This window comes from Chionomys nivalis, chromosome 6, assembly GCF_950005125.1.
Source record: "Chionomys nivalis chromosome 6, mChiNiv1.1, whole genome shotgun sequence".
Lineage (NCBI taxonomy): Eukaryota > Metazoa > Chordata > Mammalia > Rodentia > Cricetidae > Chionomys > Chionomys nivalis.
The window spans coordinates 6,155,990-6,183,131 of record NC_080091.1 but is presented as its reverse complement, the minus strand read 5'-3'; the positions used below and the strand labels follow the sequence as shown (position 1 = coordinate 6,183,131).

Sequence of the window (27,142 nt, the reverse complement as noted above, 5' to 3'; positions counted from 1 at the left end):
ACACACAGACTCTGGGGTAGGTACAGTGCCTAACCTGGACCCCACAGCCACTCTGTGGGTTAAGGCATGGGCCTGTCATGCGATTGCAGCCCAAAACTGTCCCTGCACTGACAGCTGCAGAACCACATGGCAATGAGAACACATAGGAAATGCCAGCCGTCATGGAGACTGCCCCACTAGGCAGGACACAGCCATCATGGAGACTGCCCCACTAGGCAGGACAGATACAGCCGTCATGGAGACTGCCCCACTAGGCAGGACAGATACAGCCCCTAAACGGCTAGGCAAAGTCAAGCCACTTGCTAAGGGCCTATGCAAAACATAACCAGTGCTGACATGAACCCTGTACCTGAGCTAACCTCCATGAGGTGCAAACTTGCATGCACCAGTGGAATTGGGGGTTGAGTGGGGGGAGAATTCAGCCCCTCACTGAGTATACACACTGTTCACTATCTCTAGTATGCTGGGCAGGATGAACTCCTTGGGGGTGTGCAGCAGCCTGCCTACACTCCTGTAACCCTGACAGCCCACCACTTCACCAAGTACCAGCAGACAGAGTGCTGTGCTCTGCTATTAGTGCCCACACAGAATGAACAGACATCTGTTCATGCCTCCCCAGGGAAAGTCACGTGGAAGCCCAGCTCTTTGTGTCCCTGGACAGACAGGCAAATGTGCAGCAGATGTGGCTAGAGAAGGGACTGCCATGGAGCAGACTACCCAGCCTTCCAGGGTGCTGGAGACAGGCACCCTCAACTGTTGTGCACAACTCGGGCATGGGGATGCACAGCACGGGGTAACAAAGAATCCGCTGGTAACCGGCATCACCTACAGAAAGATAGATGCTAAACCCACTACAGAGCTGAGGGCCTTCGGAAAGCCTGGGAGGCAGAAATAACACTTGGTTGGGCCTAGGAACCTTGGTCACACATACCAACAGCACATACAAAGCCAGCAATCATGACCCTCACAGTTGGGAGAAAAGCAAACTTACCCTGAGTTTTGGATTTTTCAGACTAGAAAAATAATTTTCAAGCTAAAGAGAAGAGGAAAGAGCTTTGTTAGAAGCGAGCCCGAGCACGGACACAGGCAGCTCATAGAGGTGGCGTGTCCCACACGCTGCCAGGCCCACCAGCACACACTGCAGGTGGCACACCAGGAGTAATATACAACCCAGGGCATCTACCCTCGAGTGGCAAGTGACTGCTAAGGAACAGGGTCAGGACCTCCCGAGGGGAACACTGGCTGCTACACCGCACAGGGGAACTCACAACATAGTTCAGGAGTCTTGAGGGCCCCTTTACCTACAGCACCAAGGGCAGAGCACAGCTGCTGCTGGCTCAGGGAGGGCACAGAACAAAAAGCAGAATTGCCAACATGCTGCTTCAAGGAGCCCAGGGGGTACCAGGACAGATGGAGAACAGAGCCTGGGACCATACACAGAAGATTCTGGCAAGGAGAAGATACCCTGTGGGGGCCATGAGGAAAAGGCCAGCATATACCCAGGGAAGGCTGGGGACGAGGACAGAAGGGATGACAGAGACCATAGGTCTCTGAATATGATAATATGATGCCAAAACGACTATGGCCCCTATTCATCAGGTGGACTAAGGGCTGAGACCCAGAGCTGCCAGGGAGCTCTGTAGAGGACAAGCAGGCACACAGAGGCAGCGTGCTGTACTGTAGCACTGTGGGCACTCACTATGGTGCGGTCAATAGTGTGCAGGTAGTAGGAGACGGGCTTCCCAGTCCATGACACGGAGCCCTTCAGGGGTGACAATTCCACCACACGCATAATGGTGCCGATGTCTGTGGAAGAGCAGCAAGTCAGGACTGTGGCAGGAGGCCTGCGCCCCACACCAGTGTCAACAGCATCCCCAAAGGGAGGAATAATCTGGGGCCTGTCAGGAACAAGGTGGCGAGCACACATGAATGAGATCAGATTTCAAGAGCAGCCATCAGCAAAGCAAGCATGCAGACCCGGAACTGGACCAGCCAAGCGCCTAGCCCAGGGAGACCCACAGGAGGGCTGGCCACCCCATCCCAAGGCCCCTCCTGAAAAGGACATGTCTACAAGAGGATGTGCTTAACATACTGTGGGCAGAGGCTGGGGAGCAGCTAGGTGAGCGCCCTCCCTGCAGGGCAGTACCATCTGACTGGGCGAGGGGAGCCAGGTACCCTATGCACCACGGAGCCCAGAGCTTACCACTCAAGTTCCTGCTGTTGATCCTGAAGTTCAGAGGGGCAAAGGGCTTTGAGGAGACGATTCTGCCGCCTACAACACAGAAGCCCATCACTGCCATGTGCGCAAAAACCCACACAGGCACACACAAGCTGGAGACCACAAACCCAGGTATGAGCAACTGCCCAGGACAGGAGACAGGTGAACAATGCCTGTGCCCAGGAGATGCTAGGCATTCTTCACAAGACCCCTGGTGCTCATCCCTGACCCTGCAGCCATAGAGAACAGTGACTCTACACAGTGGTGACAACTGGGTGCCTGCTAAAAGGGTCATGGTGGAACCCAGTACAACAATAAGGCACAAGAAAGAGATTGCTATAAGCCATGTGTTACCAGGAGGGGAGCTGAAACAAAGGCACTGAGGAGACCCACAGGCAGTGTAGCGCAGTGATTACCCTGGCATTCCAGCAGCTGAAAGAGGGGGGACTGTCATGAGTCTGAAGACAAACTGAGCAAGATTCCAGTTTTTAAAAAGACACAACAGAGAAAGTCCCAGAGAACAGGGTTGAGAAGCTGACTGGCTGCTGAAGCCCTTGAGGCTAGAGAGGTGAAGGCAGAGGCCGGGGCAGAAAACAAGAATGAGAACTGCGCCACAAGAGGCAGAAGAGCCATGCCAAACCACACAAAGATTCAAACCCGTGACAGCCACAGAGGAAGAACTGGAAACATGGAAGTCTAGGTATGGAGGCACATAACTTCAATCCTAGTATGAGGCAGAGATGGGCAGATCTCTGAGAGTAGTCTAGCCTGGTCTACATAAAGAGTTCCACAACAGTCAGAGCTACATAGAGACCTTGCCTCAAAACAAAACCCAGCCTAATTTTTTTGAATGGTGCAGATTCCTTCCATATTGAAGAGAAGTATTGGGGTGGAGAGGGGAGAATGAGAACATCATGAAGCCTAGGCCAGCCTAGGAACTCTAAGCCTCCTGCCTTGGCCTCCTGATCACTAGAACAGCCCTGAATCCCACACCCATTGATAGCTAAACAAAGAGACTCAAAAGACCACACTGGCACAGTGATACATGTCTGTCATCCCAGCAATGGGGAAGTTGAGGCAACACTGTTCTGGGACAGCCTCGGTTACATAATGAGACTCCTTTCTCAACACAAACACACATATCTTTGAATGTGTACGCAGCTGCTTATATTAGTAAACCAGTCTCTAGCCCCCTCCATGTCCTGCTTTCTGAGTACTGTACACCAGCAAAAGGGCCTGGCCAGACCACAGCAGGGTCAGCTCCATGTCTCCAGTGTGCAGGAAAGCAGCAAACACCAATGGCTCAGACTGAAAGGCCATGGGCCAGTCTGGCCAGCACCTATGAGCTGCCCTAAGCAGTGATAGGAATGACCTGCAACCACTGAGCACAAGTAGGCCGAAGGGGAAAGCCTAGTCAAGAGAGGGCCACAGGAACAATTTGATTACCAGGAACACCCACAAGTAGGTGTTTGTGCTGGATACTTTTGGGCAATTTGATACAAACTAGGGCCTTCTAGGAAGAGAGAATCTCAATTGAGAAAAATGTCTCCAGCAGATTGACCTGCAGGCAGTCCCCGTGGGGCACTGTCTTGACTGACTGGTGTGGGAGGATCACCGCGTGCTCCTGAGGAGTGCAAGAAAAGTAGCAGAAGAAAAGCGTGTGAGCCAGTCAGCAGTCTTCCCACAAGGCCTCTACTGCAGCTCCTGCCCTGGTGTCCATAGATTGCTTTGGTCATGGTGTCTGTCGCAGCACAGAGAGCACACTAAACAACACTGCAGCAGCAGTCCGCAGGGTGGTCTCTAAAGGCAGGACAGGGAAGGGGCAGAACACTGCCACTGAAGGCTGGGGCTGGCTGTCATCAGAGCCTGGCCCACCTAACAAATAACTGAGCACACTAGCTCTGAGGGACAAGTTAATCTAGGACTGGATGACTCAGTCAAGATATGGCCCCAAGCAGGCTAATGTGGTGTGTATCGCGATAAAGTTAAAGGCCAGCTTCGGCTATATGACTGAGTTTAAGACTAGAATGGATCTAGGCCAGCCCTGTCTAGAATGGGACCGTTTTAAAACACAAATGAAGGGATGAAGGAAAGAATGTGAGGCAGGGGTGAAGCTCAGCGGGGGAGTGTTTGCTGAGCACACAAGGTTCATCCCCAGCACCTCAAGTAATTAACTGTAAAAGCATGAGGACAGGCCCTACAGCAAACACCCGTCACTTCTGTGACAGCTATAGGGTTGGGAAAGTCTGGGTATTCCTGCTCCTGCAGAGGGACAGCAGTATGCACTGCAGACGGCCCAGTCCTATGCAAGAGGCTGTGTGTGCTCTACGCAATGCCTTATTCACGAAATCTCTCCATCACCAAAGACTGACGGGCACAAACACATGTGCAGACACATCATGAGCTCACAAGCGAAGAGCCCTGGTGCTGGTGCTTGCAGCAGGAGACTGCTTCTGAGCTGGGTTAGCCCTTCAACCCATCTGCTGGCTGTCTGGGGGTACGCTTGGCACCAAGGGCCTTCAGTCACCGGGGCCTCACTTCTGCTGTGCAGCCCAGGAGCTGCGGATGGGTAGCAGGAAGCAGGTGGGGCCTGGGGCTTCCATGTACTACCCATCATGAATAGGGAGGATCGCTGAGGCCCTCTCAAGACAAACTGATGTAACTGCATGTTCCCCACCCCCACACTGTGGGAATAGCAGGCCTATGGGCAGGAGGGCTGCGTTACCTTCCTTCATGTTTGCGAATCGCTCCTTCAGCTGGTGATCCACCTCAGGACCAAAGGCAAAGTTATTCACAAATATAACACTGCAAAACAATGTTTCAGTTCAGTAAAACTGAGGCTATGCACATCAAGTCCCAGCCTGGACACAGCCTGCTGCTGGTCCCTGCCAGGTGCTGCGCCCCCTCCCCCGCCCACCCATCTGAGGTGAGCAGAGTAAGCAGGAAAGCAGGGGCAGGAGACAAGCACAAACCACCTGGGCTGAGTCCAGCACCAGGCGCCAGTTCCTGGAAGCACTCCCTGGCAACAGAATGCAGGGAGGGTCTGCTCCCAGGGCACAAGCAAACGCAAGCACTTGATGAGCAGGCAGCTTCCTTCCCCTCCCCCCCCCGCAGAAAACACAGAGGTGAGGCCCCAAAACACCTAGATCCCCTGATGGACCCCATGACAAGGACAGCAGTTTGCTCAAGGGGACCAGCACAGGGGCTGCCCGCACCCCATGTAAGACCAAAGGCAGGCCAGCACCGAGGAGGGGCTGGCACTCTTGAAGCAGTAGCCCTGCAGTACCCTCCACAGCAGCCACCCACATCTGGGGGACAAGAGTCAGAGGCCACAGCACAGCCAGCAGCACAGCCCACAGCCGGCCGTACCTCGTGTTGGCGATCCGTTCCCTCCACTCCTCTGAGAGGAAGTCACCTCGTTCCAGCTAAGAAAGAAAGGAACACGTTTACTCATGGGCTTGCTTGATTCAAACCCAGTTCCCGCAGCTGCTGTGAGAGACATGGAATGAGCTGGATCTTGGGTGGGAAGGTGACTGTGGACAGCCAGTAGACAGCTCTGCAAGGGCAGGGCCTAAACCCCAGCAGGAAGTAGCACCAATTCGGGACAGACAAGAGGATGGTGTGGGTCCAGGTGAGGAGCCACAGTGCCATGTGCTTGGCCAGCCAACCCTCTCTGCACCCAGACTGTGCCCCCCCACCAAAAAAAAGCAGCACCACACAGAACTTCTGCAGACCTTACAGACATGAGACGTATTTATGTGGCCAGGAAGCCACTGGATCAACCATGAGGACTGTGTCCGCAGATAAGGTCACCTCTGTGCACCTTGCATTAGTATATGTTTGCTGCACACTGATCCCCAAACTGCAGCCTGCCACGACCGACCATGTCAGCACTGATACCATTCCACCTCTTTCAGGCCAGAGTGTGTTAAAGGGAAACAGCTTGTTTTTTCCTCCCCTTTTTTTCTTTTTGGTTTTTCAATACAGTAGCCCTGACTGTCCTGGAACTCATTCTGTAGACCAGGCTGGCCTCAAACTCAGAGATCTACCTGCCTCTGTGCTTTTATCCTGACTACCTGAAACCAGACTCCCAAGCAATCTGGGTTTACAATTCTGCAGACCACCCACTACCTGCAGTGCCAGGCATATGGCCCAGGAAAAGAACAGTCCACTCTACATGGAGGTCATGAGGTGGGAGTGGGATTGTTTAGTTGTTTACAAAACCCAAAAGACAGGAACATTCCTGAAAAGATGGACAGATGTACAGCATAGTCTGTCCATTGTCAAGGACGCCACACTGGGCTGGAAAGTTCCTTTGCAATGAACAGGAGCAAAGATCTGATGCACTACCTGCCGCGCAGTGCGAACAACACAACAGGCAGATCTGAGCAGAAGTGGTGGATCTACGCGTATCAAAGGTTAAGGGATGTCGACCATGGGCAACACCAAAGGCCCACACTGGAGTCCCCCCACTCCACCCACCATGAGCTGTGGCTGACAGGATGACAGAGCACCCGCCAAGCTGCAGGCCCAGGGCTACCTCCCCACCCTGCTAGGATAAGATTGTTCCCAGACAGGAGCAGCTGTACAGCCTCCGTCCTCCAGTGAGGCAGAGTGGACCTGGGCTGGAGTGGTCAGAGCCCTGCATGCCCCTGGAGGCTGCACAGTCCCTGAGCCTACCCCAGGCCAGGGCCCACCTCTCCTCCAATCTACTCCTCAGCAACCTCTGACTCTGTTCTGCTGTACACCAGCCAGCCCTGAAGATGGGGGTTTCAGTCATTCCCCAAATGCAGGGGAGCATTTGGGCCTAGGAGACCTGGGCTCTGGGCTCCCACTCTCCCCTAAGTTAAGCACTGCAGCAGAGACCATGCCTCCATCTCCCCTGCTGCAGAGTCTAAGCTAAGCAGAGAAGCCCTGGGTGCTGGGTCTCTGCATCTCTGGATGAGAACGACCTGCTGCGTGTTCTAAGACTCCTAGGAAGAACTCTGCAAGCCCAGATGGCCTCCCTAGCTCTGCTGATTGCCTTTGCGTGGCTGACCGCTGGGTCCTGCAACGTGGCTGCACAGACAGGCGCAGGCTGGCTCCACTCCAGGAACCTGAGGGTGCCTGCTGAGGACAGACCTCTCACCCTGCAGCTGTGTCACGTGTGGACCCAGCGTTCCACCCTGCAGGCCCTAGTACTACTGTCCTAGCCAAGCAGGCCATGAAGTTTGGGGAGTCAACTAGCTGCACCGTGTGTTAGGCCAGTCCTAACTATCTGGCCCAGGATGGAAGCACAGGCCTAAAGCAAGGTGTCTGCTGCTGTGTAGGAAATCTCCATACACTCCACCCTGCAGGGAGGCCCCTTCAGACAGGAAGTCCCTGAAAAGGAGCGGAGCGGATGTGCTGGGCTCTCCCTCCCCAGGCATACAGGAGCGGTAAGGACTGCTGAGAGACACTGTCACACCAGTCAAGACAACTGGGAGAGGCTTAGGCCTACTGAGACACCTGGAAAGGGCGCTCTCCAGCCTAACATGCTGCCTTACGCCATGCAGTGCATTCCAGATTCCCAGCTTTGTGAGTGTCTTGGTGATGCAGCTGTCTGTGAGCCGTTTCTGCTTCTGTTAAGTGTCCCTCACCAACACTTTCTGTAAGTAAACACTGGAAAACTCGAGAGTTCTCCAAGCTGGGCTCTGTTGGTTCCCTATCTGGGAAACATTTGCTCATATCCCCTAAGGAACAGTGTCACAGTGCATCTACCAACATGGAAAAGGAGGGGAACAGCACACAGCAGGTTAGCATCCATGAAGCAAGTGGGGAAGACTGACAAAGGCCCCACACAAGTTTGGGGAAGGCCAAAAAAGGTCACCATGGTGAGACCCAGGAGGCCATGGTCAGACACAGACTTAGCCATTGCGAAAACCCATCAGCTCAGTCTGGAGAGCAAAAGAGCAGAGGCACTAAGGTCTGTGGACAGTCTCAGACACATGCCCCACAGGTATACCTCAGCAGGACTGGCTGCCCATGGGACACCTCAGCACAACCAACTCCCGTGACAGGGATGCCTAGGCAAGCTCTAGCCAGGATTCCAGGAGTATAGGCTACTCTACTCTCTTCCAGGGTCAGGGGTCAAAGCCCAGAGACCCCTCTGAGAAGATGAACTGCATACAAAGCTATACAGTCACGGCTGCCCAGGCAATGGGAAGGCAGGCACACTCTGAATACAGGAGGTTACCAAGACTGGGAATGTTAGGAAGCACCGCCAGCAGAGATGACCATGCTTCAGGGTCTGCTCCAAATTGGCTAAGAGACAATAGAGGATGAGGGAGGGGACTGCCAGACTCAATTCAGCCACTGGAGGGAGCATGTCAGCAGCCCTGGCTGGGGGCAGCATCCAAGAGGCCACTGCATGGCGGGTGGCAGCATCCCTGGCACAAGGCAGTTCTGGGCCAGAAGAGTCCTCTGGGCTATTTTTAGGGTCCCCTGGATTTTCTCCTGCATGCTCCTGAATAGTAGAAGGCAGGGCACAGGGTTTGCAAAATCAAAGCTGCAGTACTGCACAGGCCAGGCCAGGCCTAATGGCCAGGGAAGGTGCCTATGCAGCCTCCTGGAGAAGGCTGGTGGTCACTCAAGGTGCTGTGGGAAGCCAGAGTGAACACAATCAAAGACAAAAAAGTTGCTTTCTATTTCTGCTGCCAGGTTGCTTCTGATGGTCATCAAGGCCTCAAGAACACCCCTTGGCCTTAGCCCTGCTCCCAGCCACAAGCCAAGGGCCACCAGCATGAGCACTGAGTCCCATGAGGGCCCAACAGTGAAACAGCCAATATGACAAACAGCTACCAGTCACAACACTGGCTTCACCCACAAAGGCCAGGTCATCCAACAATGACAGCAGCAGAAGAAGCAGAAAGAAGGAAGAGGGAGAAGAGAAAGAAGAGGAGGAAGAAGTAGAAAAAGAAGAAGGAGGAGGAGGAGGAGGAGGAGGAGGAGGAGGAGGAGGAGGAGGAGGAGGAGGAGGAGGAGGAGGAGGAGGAAAAGAAGAAAGAAGAGGAAGAGGAGGAAGAGGAGAAGGGTCTTCTTGAAAGTTATGTCCTCAACCGAGAACTCTATGTGGGTATGGAACCCACAGGCCCCACCGAAAGTGTGAAGAGTCATCACGGTTGATGTCTCAGGAATCTGGACCCATCTCCTGGGTCCCAGACACAGTATCAAGTGGGCCTCTCCTAACAGATTCCCAAGACTCTCACGCATGGGAGACTTCCACCAAGAAAACACGAGTGAGCTGGGATTATTGAAGGAAGGGTGACACACAGAGCAAGACAGAGTTATCACCGTGCGGTCCGCTGCACACAGGACACAGGCACCACAGACTGCCTCTCCCAGCCAGCCCACAAAATGGTCTAACCAGATCAAGAACCCAAGGGTCCCAACCCCTAATGCCACAGGCTACACAAAGGTGCAGCTCATTAGGGGTGCACTTGCCCAGTCTGGAGGTCTCAGCTCCTTAGAGTTGAGAGCATATGCTGACATAGCCCAGTTACCACATGTCTAGGGATGATGCCCGGGCCAGGGAAGCAGGAAGAGCCAGGCTCAGTTGGGGTTCTGCAGCTAGCTCCAGAGACTGTGCCCATTGCCACAGAGGGCCATATGGTCACTGCTCAAGACTGACTGGGGTCAAGAGAGGAGGGGAAAGGGGGCTGGGCTAGGATGGAGGCCGCGGGCATGGAGCGATGGCACTCACTGTGTATTCTGCATGCTTTTTTCCATACCATTTCATCCACTTCCTGAACTCTCGGTCCATGGTCTGAGGAAAAGAAAGCACACAACGTTATAAACTCAGGAAGGCTTAGGCGGTGGAGGGTCCACAAGCCCTGCAGGATCGTACCAGACAAGATACTGATGCCTATACAGCGACCCTGCTGTGGAGCACAGTGGTAGGGACACCCAAAGGAGGGGCTATGGGATAGTAACAAGGTTCCCAATCCTCCAACAGAGCCCCAAGATCAAGAGCCTGAACCCCACCCTGGGAGGAAAAGATAGGGTGTCCACAGGAAATATGCACCCTCTCAACTCATAGGAGCTCAGCAACATTCTCTCTCCAGGAAGGGGTGGCCATGTCCTGCCAGGAGAGCAGAATGACCTTATCATGAAGCTCTGCAGAGCCTACCAGGGACACAGGCACCCTGCTCAAAGGTGCTGGGTGTCACAAACACAGAAACGCTTGGCCTGAAGGAGTTCTACCCAGACACAAGAGCCTGAAGCACTGTGCACACGTGACTGCTCACCTCCGCGTACTTGGCTGGGATGTCCGCTTTCTCCACTCCGTAGTGATGTTTGCAGTTGGTGGCCGCAGCAACCTGAAGGACAACCTGCCCCACACCTTCAGCCAGAGAGACACAGGTCAGAGTCTGTGTGGCCCCCACAGAGACCAGTGGCCTCAGCCACATGACAATGTCCCTTGGCATCAGAGAAGAGACCATTCACAAGGACAGACCTCCCAGCAGAAGACGTATGCACCACTCTACAACCCATAATGCGATCTGTGAACCTGCAACCTGCCTGCTCCTGTGTGGGGATGGCTGCACAAAGCTTAGCAGTCCCCAGGAAGTCACTTCTTCACATAAGTCATCCCCTGGGCCAGCTAGCACCCTAAACCTAACAGGTCTGCTTGAGGATGGGAAACAAAATAAGAAATCCAGAGGCTATAACCGCCAGCGACTGGCGCCTGCTGGCCTCAGGCCTGCCAACACTGCTTCATGGCATCAAGGGTCAAGCCTCTGAAGATGACCCTACACGTGGCAGGCCAGTTTCACATTTGAGATGGCACATACATGCCACCTGACTTTCTATGCTGGGAAGTGTTTTCCAGTAACAAGCAGCTCAGAACCATAGAGTAGAGAAGCCAGGAGACACACCGCACAGTGCCTCAGGAGACATAAAGTCTAGACAGAGGCATCCCGTCCACAGTTTAGTAGGGTGAGTGAGCCCCAAAGCTACAGTGCCTCGGGAGGGGCTCTGAAAGGTAAGGGACCCAGGAGGCTCAACCACCAGGGTTGGACCAGCAGCTTCTAAAAGAATTGCAGGTGTAGCTGGGCCTTTTAGAGCCTTTACCTCACATCCATGAGTATGAGAAATAAGTCCTATGCTGGACAGTTTTATGTCAACTTGACACAAACTAGAGTCATCTGAGAGGAAAAAGACAATGTTTCCATAAAATCATATTGGAGGCAAACTTAGGGCATTGGGAATTCTCTCTCTCTCTCTCTCTCTTCTCTCTTCTCTCTCTATTTTCAAGACAGGGTTTCTCTGTGTAATAGTCCTGGCCTGTCCTCTATAGATCAGGCTGGCCTTGAACTCACAGAGATCCACCTGCCCCCGTCTCCCTGGGATTAAAGGCATACACACCACACCTGGTACATTTCATTAATTAGCGACTGATTGGCAAGGGCCCAGGTCAGGGAGGGCCCAGCCCATTGTAGGTGGGGCTATACCTAGGCTGCTGATTCTGGGTTCTATAAGAAAGCAGAATGAGCAAGCCATGTGGAGCAAGCCAATAAGCAGCATCCTCCATGGTGTCTGCCATAAGTTTCTGCCTCCAGGTTCCCACCCTGTGTGAGTTCCTGTCATGACTTCCTTCAGTGATGAACAGTGATATGGAAGGATAAGACAAAAACAAACCCTTTCCTCCCAGATAGCTTTAGGTCATGGTCCTTCACCGCAGCAATTGAAACTCTAGTGGATACCATCAGAACCACAGCCAGCCATGCAGGCAGTCCAGCAGCCCCACGAGTGAGGCTGCAGAGTGTGACCAGAGGCCTCAGGAATACTGCTCTGGTTGAGAATCTCACAAGCCAAGACCCATGGGGTCATAAGAAGGTTCAGGGGCTGTAAGGAGCCAGCAGGATTTCGAGTGGAAGCCCTGAGCAGGAGCACTAGTGGTACCAGAAGCCTCGGCTAATCCAGTGTCCACCCTAAAAGGTCCTAAGAAGTCCTTTGAGCATTCATGTGCAGCCGAGGGTGCACTGAGAGCCAAGGACAGCTCAAAGACTGCTACAAGACACTCACCACTGCCCAGGTCTACAAACAGGTCATCCTCGGTCATCTTGATCTCGTCGATCATCTGGGCGACCAGGTCAAAGGAGGTCTCCCCATACACCTCAGGGGAAAAGGGCTCGTAGTTGTTGAGCTTCTCAGGGTCAGTCACAGAGTGGTTGTACACCTGCTGCAGGATGTGCCGCAGGAGCCCATTGGAAGGTCGAGTATTTAGCTTCATGGGTTGCGTGGTGCCCTTCCACTGGGGACAAGAGTAGACATGACCAATTACACTCCACAGCAGGCAGCAGCACCTGACTGACACCTACAACTTGGGAGGTTGGAGCAGAGGGAACACTGTCAGTCCAAGGCCTGCCTGGACTACGTAGTAAAATCCTACATCAAACAGGTCACCAGGTGGTGTGGTAGCAGACGCCATTAATCCCAGCAGAGGCAGACAGATCTCTGAGTTCAAGGCCAGCCTGGCTAACAGAGCTAGTTCCAAGACAGCCAGGGCTTTTACACAGAGAAACCCTGTCTCAAAACAAACACAAAAGGGGCTGGAGTGCCGGGTGGTGGTGGCGCACGCCTTTAATCCCAGCACTTGGGAGGCAGAGGCAGGTGGATCTCTGTGAGTTCGAGACCAGCCTGGTCTACAAGAGCTAGTTCCAGGACAGGCTCCAAAGCCACAGAGAAACCCTGTCTCGAAAAAGCAAAAAAAAAAAAAAAAAAAAGGGGGCTGGAGTGTGGCTCAGTGGTAAAGAACATACTGAGGCAGTCCCGAAGACCACAACAGAAAACAACACAGCAGCGTGAGTGCGCCTATGAGTGCACAGAGCCAGTTCTGGCCTCCAGGTTTCTGTCCGACCCCTCCAGGCCAACTCAGGCACTCCATCTATGTTACTCACATGAGGTCAACTCCAACTGGACCTGGTAAGCGTTCTGGTCTAAGCCCAGTCCTGGAGTCCCAGGAGCCCCTCCTGACTCCAGGCTCCCTGGCTGGTATACCTCCTCCCAGGACATACCTCAGACTCTCTAGCTTTGGGGAAGGTCAAAAGAAAGCAGCGAACAGCTGCAGACTCCAACTGCAGTCTCAGTCTGGCCTTGGAATACACACTGGCACATCCTGGCACTCATCTACTGATCTTAGCCACCAGATCAAATTTCCTCAGGGGAGAAGGGCTCAACCCCTTGGTCTCATAGCCATGGACACTCTACCAGCCAAAGCACTGGCACAGGATGTGACGAGACGGGATAGTCCATCTGAAGGGCCAGGCCCCACACCTCTTGCTGCCCCACAGGAGCCCTAATGCAGCTGATACAGCTGGTGTTCCACCGGTACAGAGATGAGGGCAGAACCAGTGCCCAGTGGGTCATCCCTGCAGAGCTGCATGAGTGTCTTAGCTCAAGGAACCATGAAGCTACCCTGTCCCAGCCCAGCCTCTCCACACAGCCCATCTTCCACAGAGTGTTCCCTGACACCACAGATCCCCATAAAGGCCCAACACCTGCTAAAAGCCCCACTGCCCCTGTGCCTTCTAGAAAGACCACTCCCTGGGTGCTCAGTGGTCAAGCTCTGCTGCCTGCACCCAGTTTGTCAGCTAAGGTGGGCAGGCGGAGCACAGCTTTATGTGACTATTGTGAGGACACCTCCTCCCAGCAGGTGAAGCAAACTAGAAAACATCAGAGCAGAGGCCACAGGCTCAAAGACAGCAGCAGGGCAGAGGGAGGTAGGCTCCCAGTTCCAAAGGCTGCTGACTGCACCTCTGCTGCAGCACGCAGAGATGGGCAGAGATGCAATGACCCCAAGAAGCTACTTGAGAAGACAGCTAGGGTAGCTGGGGCTTAATATACTGCCACACAACTCCCCTGTCTCATCATGCCAACAGCCCTCCCCACCACTCTTTGACAGCAACCAGGAGGTCCTAGTGCTTGACTGCCCCGGGAGGTCCAGGAGTTAGCATCATGCAAACGCACAGAGGGAATTGAACAGCCTCACTAGTGTGGAGCCACCTACCAGCTGGTGGATGCTGTCGATGGCTCGGTTGTACTTGTCACACAGCCTCTGCATGCTTTCAAAACTGAGAAAGAAAGAGAGGAAGCGTCAGTGGGCTGCAATGTGCCCAGCTTTCACAGACTTGTAGGGCTGGGCAAAGCCTCTAGGGAGGCATGGGATTCCAGAAGCACCAACATGACAGGCCAGCAAGGGGCTGCATGCTGAGACAGTCTCCAGCCACAGGACCAAGTGCAAAGGCAGTCTGGAAAGGTCTCTATCCATGTGTCAGTTCCATGGTCAGACCATGTCACTAGACGAGGAACTCAAGGAAAGTCACTATGAAGACTGGACTAGGGTTGGAGAAGCAGCTCAGTGATCAGAGCTCTCACAGAGGATGCAGGTTGTGCTCCCAGCACCCACATGGTGACTCACAACCATCTCTACCTCCAGCTCCAGGGGACATGACTCCCTCTTCTGACCCCTGTGGGCACTGCTCACACACAGGACACAGACATACAAGCAGGCAAACATTCACACTCAAAATAAAAATAAATGAAAATAGTTTTTTTTCTTCTTCTTCTTCTTCCTTTTTTTGGCTTCTGGATCTACAGACCAGGCTGGCCTTGAGCTCACAGAGATTCACCTGTCTCTGCTTCCCTAGTTCTGGGATTGAAGGCACGGGCCACCACACACAGCCAAATGAAATCTTTTAAAAAAGGAAACAAGCAGAGTGCCAATGTGTGGGCAGAGGAGCCCGTCAGTCTCTGAACACCACATGCAGGAATCTGTACCTTCTGAGACAGGCCTGGGGAAGGATGGCTCAATTAGGAACCGCCTCTGGGAAGACTCCTGCACACTCTGAGCACTAGGCGAGAAAATACCTAACTCCATTTTAAAGGCAGGAGTCATTATGCTTCACTTTTAAAAGTAAGTTTCTATTTACTGTGAGAGTTGAGTTGCTCTGTTTCCTGGAACCTGACCTTCCCCAACCCATGATCTTCATTTGTTTATTAGAATACCCTTACCCTCCCCACCCCGCTTAATCACATGATAACCATGGGAATTTTTTTAAAGGTCTCTTTGTATTTTCTTCTTGCCCCATTGTCTCCCTTCTATAAATCTCTGAGTGATTTTATTCCTTAAAAAGGGTCTAAGAGGTGGATTAGGGGCTGCCTTCTTTAACTTGACTTCAGAGGCAGTCGCTGGCCAGCTTTTGTGTGCACTGCAATAAAAATCAAGCTTGCTTCAAAACTGACCCAAAGTGGTCTTATTCTCACTATTGAGATTAACACAGGCAGCAGAAGCATAGTTCTGGGGACAAGGGACCACTCCATCCCTATATGCCCAGGGGTAGGGCCTCTGGGGCACTAATACACACAGGCAGCTTCCTCCCTACCGAGGCCCTAACACTCCAGCATGCTACAGTGTGAACCAGGATGGGCCAAGTCAGTGTCTTACTATCCCAGAAGAGACCCAGGTCAGCAGCAGTCACAGGACAGAAGAAGGGCTCCCAGACTGCAGGTACTACAGAAAAGTCAAAGCGCACACAACCGCAGTCCTAGCTATTTATGAGTTGAGTCTCATGAGCCCAGCAGTTTGAGGTCAGGCTAGGTGAGGTACAAAGGCCCACTCTACTATCAATGGGACTGAGGGGTCCACATGCAAGGCCCTGGTCGCATTCCTTGCAGGGCAAAAGAAAAATTCCTAGAGGTCTAGGAACTTCTAGGGTATGAACTCAAAGGCAGTGAGACGGGGACCACCCCAACTCCACAAGGACAGAGGCCCCTGCCCTGGTCACCCAGCTGTCCACCTGTCCTGATCCTACACCAGAAAGGTAGGTTTTCGTGTCCTGTGGGTCCAGAGAAGGGACCTGTGGCACAGGACAGCTAATACTCACACACCCAGATGCTAGGCCCACCCAGAAGACTGGTCCTTTCTAATAAGGAGGTCAGAGGACTTGCAGGCAGAGTCCGGAATGAAGCAGGCTCTGAGCAGGAGGTGGAGCCTGGGTTGGCCTTTCTCAAAGGAAAGTAAACCTCACACCAGGCAGCATTCCAGGGATGCCATCTCTTCTCCACCCATTCTGTCCAGGAGGAGAGGGTGTGACAGAGACTGGCCTCCCCCACACCTACTTACAGTCAGGGCTGAGAACAAATGTAAAGTAGACCCTGGCAGGACCAGGACCCGCTTGCTGCTCTAAAAGGCCCTTAGCTCCCTCACCAGCCCTGCTACTTTCCCATGCATCAATTCAAGTTTGTTCAGTGTGGAGTTCCCAGGGATGGCCCCACTCCACCAGCTAGAAGCTTCACACAGATGGTTGGCCAGGGTGTGGGCAGTCGGGAAGTAGAACCAACAGTCCACTCGCCCTCTTCCGGCTCACCTTTTGGTGTCATAGTCGATCAGGACATAGTTCTCCATGGCCAGCTTGAGATCTGGGATTTCCTCACAGACCCACCTGAAATGGAACACAGAGCTTCTGTTGGCCTAAGCCCCATTCTCCGGATTCGGGGGAGGGGACTACTGTGAAATCACACAGATTTTATGAAACCAAGGTCAAACAGTGCTGGCACTTGGAAAAGAAACAAATTCACGCCTTATAGTAAAAAGTAAACTATCAGCTAGGCCTGGTGGCACACCCAGCCATCCCAACCGTGGTGGGTAGGGCTGACACACAAAGACACCAAATTCTAGCCAGACTGATCTACACAATGGGACAAAAAAAAAAAATGGTGGGCGGGGGTTTCTGGCAAGAAGTCTTAAAGGGTGAAAGCGATTGTGCATAAGCCTGGGGGCTTACACAAGATGGAAGAAGGAACTCCACAAAGCTGTCCTCTAGCCTCATCAGGTGCTGAGGCTTGTGTACACACACAGACATTATCAACTACACACAAACACAGTAATAATAAAGACTTTGGGAGAAGGGCTAGGTCTGGAAGGAAAATAAGGGGTTTGAGCCCATTCAAGGCCACATTTCTGTTCAGGACCAGCCTGGGATACACCAGATAGTAAAATTCATTCACTGGTTTTTGAGACAGGATTTCTCTGCAGCTTTGGAGACTGTCCTGGAACTTGCTCTTTTACTTATTAATTTATTTGAACTTGGCATTTATTTATTTGTTTGTTTGTTTATTTAGGTTTTTCAGGACAGGGTTTCTCTGTGTAGTTTTGGAGCCTGTCCTGGAACTCACTCTGTAGACCAGCCTGACCTCGAACTCAAGAGATCCACCTGCCTCTGCCTTCCGAGTCCTAGAATTAAAGGCATGCATCACCACCACTCATCTAAAATTTAGTTTTTTAAATCTTTATTTTTTAAAGATTTATTATGTATACAACATTCTGCCTCCATGTACGCTGACACACCAGAAGAGGGCGCCAGATCTCATTACACATGGTTGTGACCCATCATGTGGTTGCTGAGAATTGAACTCACGTCCTGTGGAAGAACAGCTAGTCCTCTTAACCACTGAGCCATCTCTCCAGCCCCCTTTAAATCATTTTTTCTTTCTTTCTTTCTTCCTTTCTTTCTTTTCTTTTTTTTTTTTTTTAGACAGGTCTCCCTACACAAGCATGACTATCCTGAAACTCACTAGAAAGATCAAGACTTTACCTCCTGAGTTCTCAGATTAAAGATCTATGTGTCATCATGCCCAGCGGTAAAATAAAATTTTTAAGAATTAAAAAGGGGGGGCTGGAGAGATGGCTCAGAGGTTAAGAGCATTGCCTGCTCTTCCAAAGGTCCTGAGTTCAATTCCCAGCAACCACATGGTGGCTCACAACCATCTGTAATGGGGTCTGGTGCCCTCTTCTGGCCTTCAGGCATACACACGGACAGAATATTGTATACATAATAAATAAATAAATAAATATTAAAAAAAAAAAAAAGAATTAAAAAGGGGCCGGGCGATGGTGGCGTACGCCTTTAATCCCAGCACTCGGGAGGCAGAGGCAAGCGGATCTCTGAGTTCGAGACCAGCCTGGTCTACAGAGCTAGTTCCAAGACAGGCTCCAAAGCCACAGAGAAACCCTGTCTCGAAAAACCAAAAAAAAAGGGAAAGGGGCTGGAGAGATGGCTCAGCGGTTTAGAACACTGCCTCCTATTCCAAAGGTCCTGAGTTCAATTCCCAGCAACCACATGGTGGCTCACAACCATGTGTAATGAGGTCTGGTGCCATCTTCTGGCCTGCAGGCATACGTGCAGACAGAACACTGTACACGTAATAAATAAATCCTAAAAAAAAAATATGTAAAAAAAAAAAAAGATTTAAAAAGAGGGGTACCCTACGTTGAAAGTTGTAGAAGGCTACAATGGCAAGGAGCACCAAGAGGAAAAAGCCCCGTTCACTGTTCAGTGGCATCTTCCATGGTCCCCAGATTCTTCCTCTATTCCACCCTGAAGCACATCCGTCCCAGAGGCTGCAGTAGGATGAGGTGGGCCCAGGCCCACAGGGGTCAGAGGACCTCAGGTGCAGCCCTGGCCTTCCACCTTGACAATCTCCTGCGTGCCACCGCCTGCACACAGCTGGCTTGCCCATGAGCTCCCCGACTGCCGCTCTGCTTTTCAGCACCATGGTGGCTGGTGGCTGGCCAAGTCCAGCTGGATGACCTCCAGCAGTCAGAGCACTGTCCAGGGAACTACAGTGATACAGTCTGCTGATGCACTGGACCTGTCTGCTGGCTGCAGGAAGAAAAAGTGCTGGGGTGGCCCCTGAGAGGGTACGCATCTAGGTCTCCCAGTCTCCCACCTTCTCTGACCTGCTGAGGTGGAGGAGACAGGAAAACACCTGCCCAGAGGCCCACCCCCAATCCCAGATTGTCTTGTCTCTGGGCCTACCCCATCCTTCTCCAGGTTCTGTTCCACCTGCAGCTCCCACCTCAACCCACAAAAATGTCTCAGCTTTCACTACCAGACTTTCAAATGTTTTAAAATTATTATTAGTGCATGGGGGTGGGGTTGTGTGTGTGCACTAGTGGGTGCACAAGACAGGGCAGCATGTGTGCCACAGAACACCCACATCTGTGGGACTCAGAGGACGTCCACAGATGGTCCTCTCCTTCCATCTCCACAAAGGGTCCCAGGGATGACACTCAGGTCCCCAGGCTAGCAACCTAAGTGCTGTACTCACTGACAACTTACCGGCCTCTTCACAATGTTATCTCCAGGTCTGAGCTCGCAATGGGCATCTAACCTGTACAGGGTCTCAGTTTTGTGGGTGTACTGGGCTTTTCTCACACTAGTCTATGCCCACTATTTTGGGAGCTTTAGAGGGCAGAAGCTCCTAAAGAAGGACACCAGAACCAATCCAACAGGCAGCCACCCTGGCATTGTGTCTCTGCAGGTATCAGGACGGAGCCCCACCCACCCACCCACTCAGCAACATCAGACCTTAGTGGGCCTCACAAACTCCTATCTTTCTACAATTCCCCCAAAGGTAGGGACTAATGAAGGAGACAGGAGAGCACAGAGACACTTCCCCTGCGCCATCTCACAGGAGGCTGCAGGCAGAGGCTGAACATGAGACCTGACTCATCCCTGCCATGGCAGGGGAACAAACAACTGAGGTTTTCTCTGATAAGCACAGTGTGGCAAAGACTGGGGCAGGCTGCCCTGCAACTTGATGCCCTACACTACTAGCCACTTGAGTGAGGACAGCCTCAGGAAGCAGGTCGCTTGGCACCCATCCCTCCCCCCCTTACCCCATGCAGCACTCACCGGATAGTCTCAATAATCTCATGAGCAGCATCGTGGTGCTTGTCCTGAAAAAGAAAAGGCTGCAGAGTGGGCTCCAGGCAACCACACAGCGACACCCCACTCTTGTTCTGCGGGGCACAGCCACAGCACCTGGACCCCACACATTCCCCAGAGCTGGAGCCTGACTCAGAGCATTCTCTCTCTGCAAACCCGATAGGCGTCGGCAAGTCCTACAAAGTCCCATTGGGCCAGTGTCCCCATTGACAGAATGGGAAGCAGACATCACAACCACTGCATCATTGTGCTATGCCTGAAATCAAGCCTGGCCCCAGCAAGACCACTCAAGGCCAGATCTCAATTTGTCCCCATTAGATAAAGCCCAAGGATGATGCCAATGACACTCAAAGACACAGAGGGAAGAACGGCAAAAGGAAACAAGAGAAACAATGCTACCTCCCACCCACCTCGGCTGGCCCGTGGCCCCCATGAGCTTTCCACACACCCCTTACTCACTGCACACTAGCCTAAGACCTTTGCTAGCCCCAGCTCCATCATGGAAGTGAGCTGCGGGATGATGAAGGCCACAGGTAACGGCACCTCGAGAGAACGGATACCCAAACACACGAACACCATGTCTAGGTTCCCTCCCAGCTCTGCCAAAGGCCTGGTCATCGCCCCCTGCCACAGAGGAGCTACAGACTTCCAGTGCACCCTGTCCAGTACCAGTCATAGGTCACAAGTGACAAAGAACATTTAACATAGGCCCTGAGTGTCCCCACAACCCTAAGTCTCTGGACAGTCTCCCACTGTGGTTGTGTGGAGGTGACCCCACTTAGACAGGGCATTTGTGGGGGAGAATATTAAGTATGGAAGTATACCCTAAAGGGCTCAGGGAAGTTTCTGAAACTTCCATGATCCACAAGCACTGTGAGAGAGACTGAAGCAGACAGTTGGCCAAGTCTTGCAGGGAACCCCAGAAATCTCTATGCTGGGGTACTCTTTCCAGTGCTGGGCTGTCTCTGAGTCACCTACATACACTCAGTAAATAACCCTAGTGAACTCACGAGTCACCAAAGCTTCACTCTGTGGGATCAGTTATGTGATCTGTGGTTGATGCCCTGTCTGGGGTGAGGTGACAACTGCCTACGCCTCCCTGGAGAAGCCGCACAACTAGGGCAGATTGTTACCCAAGTGCCTCACCTCTACACTGTGTAACAAGTGTGTGTGTGTTCGTATGCTACTTCTGCCATAACACCCAGGCTCCCTCTCTCTGTCTTGTCCACCCAGACACGCCTGAGCACCTGGGCCACAAAACAGCAAGTATCCACCGTTGTGGTGCTGAGCACCGCTGGAGAGATAGGTTTACATCATGCTACACCATACCAAGCCACTTTCCGGGTACTCAGTTGTTCATCTCAGGCAGTTCTGAGCACATCACCACCCACCACAAGCTTAGGCTCATAAAGGTCTTAGTATTGGGAGAGGGGGGCTTAAGAGGCAGTTCAGGGGCTAGAGCAATGCTAATCTGGTAGACGACCCAGGTTCAATTCCCAGAACGCACATGATGGCTCAGTCTGTAACTCCAGTTCCAGTGGGTATGATGCCCTCCTCTGGTCTTCACAGATACTACATGTACACAGTGCACAGACACATGCAGGCAACACAACTATACACATAAAATTTAAAATAAAAAAATGAAAGGAAAAAGAAATGTCTGGTAGCAAGGTTACAAAACAAAGCCTGATCTCATGGCACACCCTGTCCCCCTAGCACTCTGAATGGTGCAGGCAGGTGGACTGGGAATTCAAGGTCTCCTGAGATGCATGGAGCCCAAGGCTGGCCTGGAATAAGAAAGACTATGGAAAGGAGAGGATGGGGGCAGGCTGGGCATGGTGACTAGGGCTAACCTAGGTAGATCTCTGTGATTTTGAGACTAGCCCAGCAGTTACTCAAAGAAACTCTGTTTTCAAACAACAACAAAAACAAACTAAAAAAAATTTTTTTAAAAAAAAAAAAAAGGAAGAATGGAGAGGGGAAGGGAGGAATCCACTCGGCTAGGGCGACACACTGCTGGTCTTCCTTTTATGGCCCTCAACAGAGGTCTGGAGGGATGCGCCTCAGCAGCAGATGCTCACCTGCCATGCATAAGGCCCTAGGTTTCAGCCAACACAGGAATACTGGTGCAGGCCTGTGTACTCAGGAGGCTCAGGCAGGAAGCTAGGGATTCTGCAGCCAGCCTGACCACCCACAGCCTTGCTCACACTCTGCAAGTTTCCAACACTATGCTCCAACCCAGCCCTTGGTTTTGTGAGTCTCAAGGTTCTCCTGCCTCCACCTCCAAAGTGCTGGCACCAAGTGTTGGGATTACCTTGCAGGGTTTTTGTTTCATTTGGTCTTTTGAGACAGGGTTTCTCTGTGTAGCCCTAGCTGTCCTGGAATTCACTCTGTAGCCCAGACTAGCCTCAAACTCACAGAGATCTGCCTGCCTCTGCTTCCCAAGTGCTGGGATTTAAGGAGTGCACCACCAGCCCTTGTAGGGTTCTTGACGTTTCCCAAGTATTGAGGACCAAGCACTATTGTTTGTTGGGGCCTACCATGTCCACAGACAATCCTGAGCTGTGCAAACTAAGAGGCAGAATAGATTCTGTTCAGCTACACCCTGGCCATTCACTGGTCTCTAGGAAAGGATAGGCATGCAACCACCTGGGAAGGGAGTAGTACTCTGGGCACAGTCCCAAAAGCCTGGGTTTCTGAGAGGTGCTGATCTCTTTATACTACAGCGACAGCCCCTACCAGTCATCCTCCACTGGTTACCACATCTAACACAACATCAGGAATTCACTGCTGGCTGGCCAACCCATTTTTATCTTTTTCTCTCTCCCAGGGCTAGGGATGGAGCCCTGAGTCTTTTTTTTTTTTTTTTTTTTTTTTTTTTTTTTTTTTTGGTTTTTCGAGACAGGGTTTCTCTGTGGTTTTGGAGCCTGTCCTGGAACTAGCTCTTGTAGACCAGGCTGGTCTCGAACTCACAGAGATCCGCCTGCTTCTGCCTCCCAAGTGCTGGGATTAAAGGCGTGCGCCACCACCGCCCGGCTGGAGCCCTGAGTCTTGTGAACACTAGAAAGGTCACCTACTGGGCAATTTCAGTCCTTTTTGGATTTGTAAGCAGGATCATCCATGTAGACAAGACTAGCCTGAAATGCCTAATCCTGCCCTGGCCTCCTGAGTGCTGCTGAAGTCACGGACATGTGCCAACCACACTCTTCTCACCAACACCACAATAGTCCGATTCTTCCACAAGACATCCAAGTGAAGCTGGACATGGTGGCACATGCCTTTAATCCCAGAATTTGGGAGGCAGAGGCAGGCCTATAGTTCAAGCCCAGCCTAGTCAACATTGTGAGTTCCAGGACACCTAGGCCACACAGAGAAAGAAACCCTGTCTCTGGGGGAAGGTGAGAATGAACCACTCTTATGTGGCTCCCCAAATAACATCACAGCATGAGTTATACAGCAAGCTGTCAGAGGCTGTTCCAAACCTCCTTCTGGACTTGCTCCCCCCAGTGACTATCAGCTGCTCAGACGAAAGGCAAAATGACCAACAGAGTCAGACAGAGCACAGCCTGCACAAGGGCAAGAGGGGCAGGAGCGTCACACAGGGCTGTGTTCGAGGATCAGCACAGGTGTCAGTGAACATCCCATCCCAGCCTGAGGGAGACAGAACATGACCAGAAGGAAGCCCAACAGGCAAACCAGAAGCATGCATCCTTCAGAGAAGCCTGAAGAGTGACCTCAGACATTAGCAAACATGGTCCCACATGAAGGGGGACTAAGGATCCTGGTTCCAGATGGGCAGCTCAGTCAGATGTGCAACACCAAACGTCCTTGGTGTCCCACATGGTCCTAAGCACTGTGCCTCACAGGAGGAAGGAGACCATTAGGAAAGACATACACAGGCTGTCTGGTGGGCTGCCCCAAGAATCGCACCACATTCCAGACACACATACATAGAAAGAAGGGAGTTCAGTACATAATTTATCTGCTCTGCTAGCTTTGGAGTGGGAGTCCCACAATGCTATCCAGGCTGGCCTCCAACTCATGGGCTCAACAATCTTCCTGCCCCACCCTCCCAAGCAGCTGGAACCAGATATACCCAGCCTGGAGAACATTTTTTTAAGACTTGACCCTGAAACTCTAAAGTCCACAAAGGGACACATTCACAGCACACACAGAAACACTCAGCTTCCTACTGCCTGCCTTCCTGAAGGCAGGAGAGATGGGGATTCATAGGTCCACAGGAGGACAAGTGTCCTTGCTCAACTACAAGGACAGAGATGAGGCCACAGAAAGTCTGTCCATCTGTGCCAGCTGCCAGCCCTGCAGGCAGAAGGGCTTCTGCTGAACAGTTCATGCCAAGCTGGTCTCTCAAGGGGGAGTGGCACCACCTATCCAGGCCTATCAAGTGACATAGGTGAGTCACTTGCTAAGAGTGACTCACCTGCATGCTCACCACCAGGACACCTTCTTGCTGCAGGCCACTCCTCCCTCAGGGTGTGAGGGAAAGGATAGGGGCTCAGTTACCCTTGTTTTTAGGAGAGTTGAGACAAGTACTGAGGGAAAGGCAAGCAGCCCTGCCCAGACAACAGCGAGATGGGCACCTTGCACCCCCCGGCAGCTGCAAGTACCTGGCACAGGAAAACTGTAGAGAGGCCAAGAACCCAAAGCACTTGCTCTGCAGTCAGAAAGGACAGTAAGAAGTTAGGCACCCTGAAAGCACCTGTAGCCCTGATGGGGTGTGGAGACTGGGTACTTGAATTTGCTAACTTCCAGCCTAGCTGAGAAGGCTCAATCATCATGTCTAGCAAAAGGCCCAGTCTCAAAGGAAGATGGTGACAGAGGACACATGGCAACCTCTTCTAGCCTCTACACTCCACAGTGCACACCTGTGCACAGTGAATTTAAAACTACCTGGTGCATATAAATGCCCTATCAACCCTGGTGCCACACCAGTTCTTAGCCTGTCACTCCATCCTAGGATGAAGTTAAAATAAGTCCTTACCTTAGACCTGGAACCTCCCCAAACTCAAACACTGCAAGCCAGCACAACACACACACACACACGCACGCACGCACAATAAGGTCACAGTGTGGAGCTTACAAAAGGAGACATCAGAACAGATAATTCTGAGACAGAAAGTATATTCATATATTCTCATGTGCTGGAACAGATGATGACTCACGGGGGTGATGGACTGTTCTAGAACGAGGCAGTTGTAATATCTGCCTGACCCGTGAATAATCTGCAGATCTTGACCAGATCATGAACTGTACGAGGTGCGAATCAGGTCTTAACAGAACTGTTTGGGGTACTGAGAAGAAACCCAGGGCCTCCCAAAGGGAGGGCAGGTGCTTACTGAGTTCAGAGGGTATAACACTCTCTAGTGTGCACAGGTTGGACTCCATCCCCAACATGACATAAACCAGGCAGGTGTCTGGAAGACAGAGTCAGGAGTCCATAGACACAGAGAGGGGGGTTGGGGAAGAGATGGAGAGGAGAAGAAAAGAGATTGCATGAAGCTCCTCCCTCCCCCAGTAGCTCTGCCCTGTCTATGGGAAGCCCACTCTACCAGCAGAGGAGTCTGTGCAGGACCTCAGAGGCTATCCCGTGTCTTCTCACACTTCAGCCTCAGAGGAGTTGGTGTCCACACAGCCCAGACCCCTGTGTTTGTCTAAATCAAGCTAGCAACAAGGTGGGCATCTGTACTGCACAGGGCCAGACCATGTTCAGGAATCAACGAACCTGGCTTGCATTCTGGGGACCCTGGAAAAAGATGACAGGACTGCCCCAGCAAACAGAGATATGGGGCAGCTGATCTGTGCCCCCGAACTTCAGGCAACAGTGTGTGGTCTTTCTGTACACCACTGACACCCTGAACTGAATTCTGCAGGGGCCAGTGTCAGAGCCTCCCCTCTTCCAGTTGTGGCAACCACAAATGTCCCTAGACATCACCAAGTGTCAGTTCAGGGTAGGACCTCCTTGAGAACAGCTGGGTAGTCTGCCCAAGAGTCATATATCCCACAGGAGGTGTTCCTCACTAACCTAAGGATTTCACTTTGTAAGAGTGAGGACACAAGAACATTCCTGGGTGCATGAACCTATAATTACCCCAAATAAAACATCTAACTTGAAGCCAGCATGACATCTCATGGCCATATTCGCAGCACTTGGGAGAATGAGACAGAACTGCTCAGAGTTTGAAGCCAGCCTTGGCTACTCGGTAAGTACCAAACTGCCCTGAATACAGAATCAGACCACCTCAGAAAAGAAACAAAAAGGTCTAACTTGAAAAAGGGCAGTGCTTCCACAGACAGGGAAGCCCAGCTGGGGATTCCCCAGCAGCTCCCAGTCTCTTCATGAACAGAGTAAGTGGCCTAAGGTTGGATTTGAAAGGCAAGCGCAAAGTCAGTGTTTCACAGGGAAGCCCACCTTCCCTTCTGGAGTAGGTCAGCCCACATAGGCAGGCTAAAGGTCAACCTGCCTCCTGCCCACATGAGCAGGGATTAGCCAGGACACTCACCCGCGGAGCTCAGCAGCAGAAACTGCTTTCTGAATCATAGTAGGGCTGGCTCACTCTACTCACAGCACAACTCACCCAGCCACCCACAGGACTCCCAAGCTCATCAGAAGGGACACGCCACTACACAAGGCCTACCGAGTCACCAACAAGGAAGGCCACCCTGGCCCTCCCTCTCAAGTTTGTCACCTAAGCTGTCTGCCAAGCAAACGACTAAAAATGGCATCTGCATTCTTTCTGACGAAAGGGTTATTCCATGAGGACCCAGGGCCCTAAACTGCTAGAAGGATAATGGCCCCTCCCACCCGTCAGTTCTCCAAACCTGGTCCCCAAACTGGGTATCTCTGAGTGTGGACAGCATGGCTGCTGTCCTCTAAGAAGCCACGGGCACCTGCCCAGGGACACGCCTTGCTCAGTGTGGGACTGTCACACTCCGTCCTAATCCGCCTGTGAAGGTCCAGAGCCTGCGATGATGAATGTCTTTTTGCCTTCTGTGCATGTCCCCAGGGACACCAAAGGTAGCCTGTAGGTGCTTTTACAAAGGATTATGAAGCCAGACCTGGGGGCACACACCTGGCCTTCTGCACTCTTGAGGGAAGGCAGGAGGGTGAGTCAGGGCATGGTGAGACCCTCCCCCATCTCAAAACACAACAGAC

At 52.2% G+C, this 27,142-nt stretch overlaps 1 protein-coding gene across 3 annotated transcripts in view; it reads right to left on the bottom strand.

The window, feature by feature from the left end:
- Nucleotides 1–27,142, bottom strand: part of LOC130876120 (histone-lysine N-methyltransferase, H3 lysine-79 specific-like) — a 42,621-nt gene that overhangs the window by 11,899 nt on the left and 3,580 nt on the right. For all 3 annotated transcript variants that reach the window (XM_057772561.1, XM_057772559.1, XM_057772560.1), the window contains exons 2-12: nucleotides 19,936–19,979; nucleotides 16,606–16,680; nucleotides 14,247–14,310; nucleotides 12,263–12,491; nucleotides 10,483–10,577; nucleotides 9,939–10,001; nucleotides 5,588–5,643; nucleotides 4,944–5,023; nucleotides 2,204–2,272; nucleotides 1,700–1,806; nucleotides 992–1,033 (exon numbers count right to left, since the gene is read on the bottom strand). In XM_057772561.1, the coding sequence (XP_057628544.1) occupies nucleotides 992–1,033; nucleotides 1,700–1,806; nucleotides 2,204–2,272; nucleotides 4,944–5,023; nucleotides 5,588–5,643; nucleotides 9,939–10,001; nucleotides 10,483–10,577; nucleotides 12,263–12,491; nucleotides 14,247–14,310; nucleotides 16,606–16,680; nucleotides 19,936–19,979 (924 nt within the window). The remainder of the gene's footprint in view (nucleotides 1–991; nucleotides 1,034–1,699; nucleotides 1,807–2,203; nucleotides 2,273–4,943; nucleotides 5,024–5,587; nucleotides 5,644–9,938; nucleotides 10,002–10,482; nucleotides 10,578–12,262; nucleotides 12,492–14,246; nucleotides 14,311–16,605; nucleotides 16,681–19,935; nucleotides 19,980–27,142) is intronic.